Raw genomic sequence first — 8,643 nt, forward strand, 5'->3', positions numbered from 1 at the left:
CCTATTCCTTATGAGTCGAGCACAGGAACAGGGAGGGGAGGGGAGGGTGCTGTAACAATGTAGGAGAGGATTGGGCCCAACGGGTCTAGTTACCCATAAAGAACATTTAAACCAGCACCAGGCAGCATCTCAGGAGAGAAGGAATGGGTGACGTTTTGGGTCGAGACCCTTCTTCTCCATTCCTGAGATGATCAGTCTGAAGAAGGGTCTCGACCCGAAACGTCACCCATTCCTTCTCTCCTGAGATGCTGCCCGACCTGCTGAGTTACTCCAGCATTTTGTGAATAAATACCTTCGATTTGTACCAGCACCTGCAGTTATTTTCTTATACTTTAAACCAGCATCTATCTGCAGGGTTTATTTTCCTTTACACATTTGACTCCATACGGCCTGCTCCTCCTTTCCCAGCTCGGCAGCCAATTGCTCTTGTTATTGAGTTGCATGCCAGGAGTTGGCGGTGTCCCACGGGCAGCAGAACCTGCTCGGGAGGTCAGCATTCCAGCTCCTCCCCAGCCCATAAAGCCCTCACCCTTGCAGTGTCAGTCACACACCTTGCAGTGTCAGTCACACACCCTTGCAGTGTCAGTCACACACCTTGCAGTGTCAGTCACACCTTGCTGTGTCAGTCACACTGAGCAGCCAAACCAAAGAGTAAGATCTCCTGGTCTGGGGAGCAATGTCCCAGCGTCTGGTGGCCGGGGCGTCTCTCTGAACCCTCCCTGGAAGGCACCTTCTCAACCTGGGTGTGACTTGGGAAGGAGGTAGGGATTAGGGTCTATCCAAGGCGACCATGAGCTTGAGGAGGAAGCTGGTGGTGGTGGGGGACGGGGGCTGTGGGAAGACCAGCCTGCTGATCGTGCTGAGCCGGGACGAGTTCCCCGAGGGCTACGTGCCCACCATATTCGACACCTACGTGGCGGACGTGGTGGTGGACGGGAGGCCGGTGGAGCTGGCCCTTTGGGACACGGCCGGACAGGAGGACTACGACCGCCTGAGGCCACTCTCCTACCCGGACACCCACGTCCTGCTGCTCTGCTTCTCGGTGGACAGCCCCGACTCCCTGTGGAACATCCCCGACAGGTGGATGCCCGAGGTGAGGCACTTCTGCCCCGGGGTGCCCGTGGTGCTGGTGGGCAACAAGAAGGACCTGAGGCACGACGAGAGGACGAGGCTGGAGCTGGCGGCGAGGGGCAAGAAGGAGCCGGTCAGGTGGGAGGACGGGCGGGCGATGGCCGAGAAGATCGGAGCCCACGCTTACCTGGAGTGCTCGGCCAAGAACAAGGACGGCGTCTGGGAGGTCTTCCAGACGGCCACTCGGGCCACCATGCACAGCAGCAAGGAGCCGGGCTGCCTCGACTGCACGTGTGCGTTGATGTAAGGGAGATCCATCCCTCCACCCGACCTGGAGTGTGATGGTGGTGGTCATCAGGAAGACCTGGAGTGTGATGGTGGTGGTCATCAGGAAGACCTGGAGTGTGAAGGTCGGGGTCATCAGGGAGATCTGGAGTGTGATGTTGGGGTCATCAGGAAGACCTGGGGTGTGATGGTGGTCATCAGGAAGACCTGGAGTGTGATGGTGGTGGTCATCAGGGAGACCTGGGGATGTGATGGTGGTGGTCATCAGGAAGACCTGGGGTGTGATGATCGGGGTCATCAGGGAGACCTGGAGTGTGATGGTCGGGGTCATCAGGGAGACCTGGAGTGTGATGGTCGGGGTCATCAGGAAGACCTGGGGTGTGATGGTGGTCATCAGGAAGACCTGGAGTGTGATGTTGGTCATCAGGGAGACCTGGAGTGTGATGATGGTGGTCATCAGGAAGACCTGGAGTGTGATGATGGTGATGAATTCGTCAATCATTGGAGCAGAATTAGGCCATTCGGCCCATCGAGTCTCCTCATGGCCTATCTTGTCTTTCCCTCTCAACCCCATTCTCCTGCCTTCTCCCTGCCTGTAACCTTTGGCAACGTTGTACTAATCAAGAACAAGCACCGCTTTAAAAAAAACACTTCCAATGACTCGGACTCCAATTCGAGGGCACCGTTCTTTCCCAAACGAGAGGTTTAACCCACTTGTCAGGTGGATTTGTCACGACTTTGAGGACCAAGGCCATTCACACCAACTTTCCCCCCAGGACAATGATTCATCCCAAGCCATCTCCACTTTAAAGTGAGTAGGAAAGAACTGCAGACGCTGGTTTAAATCAAAGATAAGCACACATACTCCAGCATTTTGTGTCTGCTTGAAAGTGATCTGGATTGTCTGGTTATTTATTTCATCTTGTCTATGGGACTCGCTGGGTAGAAAATGGCCACCCTGTTTTTTCCACTTTAAGAGCACTTTAAAATTTCTCAAATGGCGATAAAGGCACTGGACACAATCAGATGGTAGAAATGCAAAGCATCCCTTTTATTTTAGCAAATGCTTCAGGTTATACCTCTTGGGGTTAAAATTGTACTTCTGTTAACGCAATAAATTAGTTTTGTATGATGCCAGATTATATTATTATTCAATTGGATATCTTTTCAAGACTGTAGAATGATTAAATTTTCTCTTAAAGAGACAGACCACATGTAAATGACTATATTTTTTTGCTGTTTAATAACTTCCTTGCCTTTCTCCTTTCTATATTACCTAAAGCATAAAAAGTGAAATGTATACTTGCAGTGTCTTATCAATCACTTAGTCTTGTAAGTAAAGAGTGTGGGCAAGATGGAACCAATGGATCTTGGGCATCACTAGCTAACTTTTGTACAAAATTAGATTGCATCCCCATTGACATGGTGGGTAAAGCAGGCAAGTAATTAGATATTAGACTTGAGATACAGCGTGGAAACAGGCCCTTCGGCCCACACCGACCAGCAAACACCCCGTACACTAGCCCCTTCGCACACACTAGGGACAATTTACTATTTTTACCAAGGCCAATTAACCTACAAACCTGTACATCTTTTAGTTTAATTTAAGATACAGCACGGAAACAAGCCCATCAGCCCACCAAGTCCGCACCGACCAGCGACTCCTGCAAAAATTAACACCACTCTACACACACTAGGGACATTTAAAAAAAACATTTATACCAAGCCAATTAACCTACAAACCTGTACCTCTTTGGAGTGTGGGAGGAAACTGGAGCACCCAGAGAAAGCCCATGCGGTCACATCGAGAAAGTACAAACTCCGTACAGACATCACCCGTAGTCAGGATCGAACCCGGGTCTCTGGCGCTGTAAGGCAGCAACTCTACAGTGGGCCATGTTCAGCAGTGAAAGTATGGGCCGAGCAGAGGGAACGACAAAGGCCAGGGTGGGGGTGGGTGGGGGTGTGTGGGGGTGTGTGGGGGTGGAGGGGGGGTGAGTGTGGGGAGAAGGGCAAAGAGTTATGGTACAGCATGACGTGGCCTTATGTTGACTCAGCACTGCCTCCTCTTACATGGGGAGCAGCAAGAGTTAATGATTAGCCTGTTTACAGGGAATATGTAATGGATTACAACATTCACTGGAAAGTTTCACTGTCGATGTGGACTCGTGAAGTCCCACAAGTTCACAAGTGATAGGAGTAGAATTAGGCCATTCGGCCCATCGAGTCTACTCTGCCATTCAATCATGGCTGATCTCTGCCACCTAATCCCATTTTCCTGCCTTCTCCCCATAACCCCTGACACCTGTTCTATTCAAGAACTTATAGTATATCCGCCATAAAAATATCCACTGACTTGGCCTCCACAGCCCTCTGCGGCAATGAGTTCCACAGATTAACTACTCTCTGACTAAAGAAGTTCCCCCTCACCTCTTTTCTAAAAGAGTGCCCAGGTGACTGCACAGTCCAAGGTTCATGAGCATTTATTTGTTCCATGCAAACATTTTGAACAGGAGCAATTAAATTCTTACTTGCTGCAGTTTTACAGGTAGATTGGATATAACGATAACACCAAAAAGCAATAATCTCTAGGTTATTCTAAACAAGACCATGATAGCTCAAAGACCAAAGTGCATGGAGCAACAATCGTGGTGCAAAGTCCACGATGGTTTAGTGCTGAGTAGGACTGCGGTCAGATTTGTGCAAAGGTGGCTCAGGGATCTGATAGGCGGAAGCTGGTCTTGAACTTGGAGTTAACAATTCTCGGGCTCCTGTACCTCCTTCCTGATGGTCGCAGTGAGAAGACAACATGGCTAGGGTGCTAGAAACAAGGTACTGCAGGTAGACTCATAGTCATACAGATTAGAAACCGGCCCTTCGGCCCAACCCGCCCATGCCGACCAACATGCCCCATCTACCTAGTTGCACCTGCCTGCGTTTGGCCCATGTCCCTCTAAGCCTATCCTCTGCGGATGCTGGTTAACCTGTTCACTGCCAAGATTTTTTTAACACTATTGCCCATAACCCTAGTATCGTCAGGAGTGGCATTGAACAGGTTAATACACAAATGGATACAAAGTACTGGAGTAACTCAGCGGGTCAGGCAGCAGCTCTGGAGAACATGGAGAGGTGACGTTTTGGGTCAGGGTGTTGTGATTGCATTATTTGATTATATTAGCTGCCGAACTGGGACACGGGGGCATTTATGGGATTTGGTCCAGATTCACACACCATCACCGGATAAATTTAAAAGAGAGTTAGATAGAGCTCGAGGGGCTAGTGGAATCAAGGGATATGGGGAGAAGGCAGGCACGGGTCACTGATTGTGGATGATCAGCCATGATCACAATGAATGGCGGTGCTGGCTCGAAGGGCCAAATGGCCTCCTCCTGCACCTATTTTCTATGTTTCTATCCATTTCAAATGATGAAGCCTCACCGCGGCCATCTTCAATGCAATTCAGCAACCTCTGTGAAACACTTCCAGAAACACTGCTCAGTGTAAGCAAGCACCATCTTCCAAAATCTGGTCTTAAAATCTCAGAACAATGAAGCTTTCCCCACTTTTGTACCCAACGCATATATCTCGGCTTACATTTATCCAGAATCCAACTATGTATTAGTTTAGTTTAGAGTTACAGGGCGAAACAGGCCCTTCAGCCCACACTGACCAGCGATCCCTGCACACTATGTCGTCTGTGGACTTACTAATCGGGGATGTGCTTGGGCACGGCAATACTCTACTGGATTGTTTGTGAGGAAAGAGCTTCACTGTGCGTTTGCTCCTCACACGTGAGATAATGAAAGCACCATTGGCCAATGACCGTTTCTAAGTATCAACCACATTTCAACATTGAACTCCATCCCAGTGTAAATCACCTCCAGACTTGGAACCGTGTCCCAGTATAAATCATCCCCTCAGCAGCTACCTTTCCCCAGTATCAATCATGTCACACCATGGACCCATCCCCACTATTAATCATCAGGCAGCCAAACCACAATGCAAACCATCTTTCATGTTGGATCATTTGTGAACACTTTTTTCCCATTTTTTGGTGGAAGAAAAAGTATCTCTTTTTAATTCTCTTTTGAAAGTAACAAATGAATCGGCCCCTGTTCATCTTCCCAGGTCAAAAGAGTTTGACGTGCAATGTGCGCCTTGTTGAAATCTGACCTCCAGCTGCCCTACATCCTGAACAGTCAAATAGATTCTCTCATATTTCTTTGTCAAACCCCTTCGTACTTTGGAATGACTCGTTTCACTATCAATTAATTTTTGTGTTGCAAGGTGGCAGAGGGTTAGCGTTGCTGCCTGACAGTGCCAGATACCCGGGTTCGAATCTGACTACTACCAAGTGCTGTCTGTACGGAGTTTGTACGTTCTCCCCATGACCTGCGTAGGTTTTCTCCCAAGATTTTCGGGTTTCCTCCCACACTCCAAAGACGTACAGGTTTGTAGGTTAATTGGCTTGGTATAATTGTAAAATTGTCTCGTGTGTGTGTAGGATAGTGTTAGTGTGTGAGGATCACTGATCGGTGGGCAGAAGGGCCTGATTCCATGCTGTATCTCTAAACTAAACTAACCTATCCTCCAAAGAAGTTATTATATTCATCAGCTATATATTTTTTTCTCAGACAAGTAATCCGGTTCCTCCGGTCTTTCTTCATTCCATCCCATGCAGTTACCATCGGATACATTTTCTCCGCACCCTTCCCAAGTCCTTGATGTCCTTTGTAACGCAGGGTGCCTGGAGTAAACACATAAAAATCAACCTCTCGTGGGTGGGACTTGGAACCTGTTCTCTGCTCTGTGTTCATGTCATTGTCAAATTCAGATGTGCTCGAAGGCCACTATTGCTTAGTGACGTTCGGTGTCTGGGCGTAACAGCAACTTGAGACACAAGAGACTTCAGACTCTGGCATGTTGAGCAAAAGACAACGTGCTGGAAAAACTCAGCAGGTCAGGCAGCATCTGTGGAAGGAAATGTACAAATGACGTTTCAAGCCGGGAATGTTAAAGTTTGTTTCTTAAAACACACAACAACATAAACAGTTAAAGGTAAACCAAGCAAAGTTTTAATTATCGTCAGACGGGAGTGGGGGACCAGTGCTAAGGGTGTATTCCACTCAAAGATACAGCATTTTCACAGCATTTTTATACAGAATTTGCAGCAAGAATGTTTAACACAACATTTCCTTCAAATCAATCACATTGTATTGGAACACAATATACTTGTCACCCTCCAGTCATAAACTATTCTACACAATAAGTCATTAGTCGAAGGTAAGGACCGTTATCATACCACAGAAGGTCCTGTTTACATACTTCCACAAATAGTCAACAGTTAACCACATCTTAATCTTAACGAGAGCATTGTCCATGGTCTTTCCCAGACATCCTTGCCAGGGATAACATGAAATACCGTCAAACAAGCTTTAGGAATCAGATAGTTGTATCCTGCCTGGTGCAATTTTGCAAACATCAGCTATTCAGGACCCAAAGTTCAGGCCCATCCTGTTCATTCATTCTACCATTTTATTATTTCTGTGGTTTCCAGGGATTGTAAGTTTCAGCTACCAGACGCATCCTTAGCATTCCTTCACCTTCAACAATACAGAAGCCCCAAAAGCATAATGGCCAAGCATTCCATCATGCAAAGTTAATAGCCGATAACTCTTTCAGGAATAGACACAAAATGCTGGAACAACTCAGCGGGACAGGCAGCATCTCTGGAGAGAAGGAATGGGTGACGTTTCGGGTCGAGACTGGTTAGGGATTAGTGAAACGAGAGACATGGGCGATGATGTGGAGAGATAAAGAACAATGAATGAAAGATTTGCAAAAAAGTAACGATGATAAAGGAAACCGGCCATTGTTAGCTGTTTGTCAGGTTTAAACAAGAAGCTGGTGCGACTTGGGTGGGGGATGGATAGAGAGAGAGGGAATGTTGGGGTTACCTGAAGTTAGAGAACCGGGATCCTACTCCAGACTGATGAACGCTGCCGACCTGAAATTTTGTTCGTCCATTTCCCTCCGCAGATGCTGTCTGACCCATTGAGTTCCTCCAGCACTTTATTTTATATTGACAGCTTGCAGTTCTTTGCAGGTAGCAACAATAGAGGACACAGGTTTAGGATAGAGGTTGAAGGGGATGGGGGGAGGTATATTTTCACCCAGCGGGTAGCTGAAATCTTGGACACACTGCCTGAGGTTGTGGTGGTGGAAGCAGATCTCCCCACATCAGGAAGTAATACACAGATGAGAACTTGAATCACCAATGATTCCTGCTGCTCTCCTGGTCTTCAACCATGTTCTAACCCAGGTATTTATTCACAAAATGCTGGAGTAACTCAGCAGGTCAGGCAGCATCTCAGGAGAGAAGGAATGGGTGATGTTTCGGGTCGAGTCCCTTCTTCAGACTGATGTCGGGGGTGCGGGACAAAGGAAGGATATAGGTGGAGACAGGAAGATAGAGGGAGATCTGGGAAGGGGGAGGGGAAGAGAGGGACAGAGGAACTATCTAAAGTTGGAGAAGTCAATGTTCATACCATTGGGCTGCAAGCTGCCCAGGCGAAATATGAGGTGCTGTTCCTCCAATTTCTGGTGGGCCTCACTATGGCACTGGAGGAGGCCCATGACAAAAAGGTCAGACTGGGAGTGGGAGGGAGGGGGAGTGGACGTGCTCAGCCACCGGGAGATCAGGTTGGTTAAGGCGAACTGAGCGAAGGTGTTGAGCGAAACGATCGCCGAGCCTGCGTTTGGTTTCGCCGATGTAAAGAAGTTGACATCTAGAGCAGCGGATACAATAGATGAGGTTGGAGGAGGTGCAGGTGAACCTCTGTCTCACCTGGAAAGACTGTTTGGGTCCTTGGATGGAGTTGAGGGGGGAGGTAAAGGGACAGGTGTTGCATCTCCTGCGGTTGCAGGGGAAAGTGCCCGGGGATGGGGTGGTTTGGGTAGGAAGGGACGAGTGGACCAGGGAGTTACGGAGGGAACGGTCTCTGTGGAACGCAGAAAGGGGAGGGGATGGGAAGATGTGGCCAGTAGTGGGGTCCCGTTGTAGGTGACGGAAATGTTGGAGGATGATTTGTTGGATACGCTGGCTGATGGGATGTAAGGTGAGAACGAGGGGGATTCTGTCCTTGTTACGAATGGGGGGAGGGGGAGCAAGAGTGGAGCTGCGGGATGTAGAAGAGGCCCTAGTGAGAGCCTCATCTATAATGGAAGAGGGGAAGCCCCGTTTCCTGAAGAATGATCTTGCTCCCCCTCCCCTCTAACGGGTCCACT

The 8,643-nt window shown here is 48.5% G+C and overlaps 1 protein-coding gene across 1 annotated transcript; it reads left to right on the forward strand.

The window, feature by feature from the left end:
- The first annotated feature begins 535 nt into the window (after nucleotides 1-535).
- LOC144606590 (ras-like GTP-binding protein RHO) lies at nucleotides 536-2,618 on the forward strand. Its single transcript, XM_078422838.1, has one exon. It carries the CDS (start codon nucleotides 791-793, stop codon nucleotides 1,376-1,378), a length of 588 nt encoding a protein of 195 aa, XP_078278964.1. The 5' UTR covers nucleotides 536-790; the 3' UTR covers nucleotides 1,379-2,618.
- Nucleotides 2,619-8,643: the final 6,025 nt, after the last annotated feature.

This window comes from Rhinoraja longicauda, chromosome 27 (assembly GCF_053455715.1).
Source record: "Rhinoraja longicauda isolate Sanriku21f chromosome 27, sRhiLon1.1, whole genome shotgun sequence".
In the NCBI taxonomy this organism is placed as follows: Eukaryota; Metazoa; Chordata; class Chondrichthyes; order Rajiformes; family Arhynchobatidae; genus Rhinoraja; species Rhinoraja longicauda.

Excerpts from the sequence above, each read along its gene's own strand:
- LOC144606590 (XM_078422838.1), top strand. The coding sequence starts at position 791 with ATGAGCTTGAGGAGGAAGCTGGTGGTGGTGGGGGACGGGGGCTGTGGG.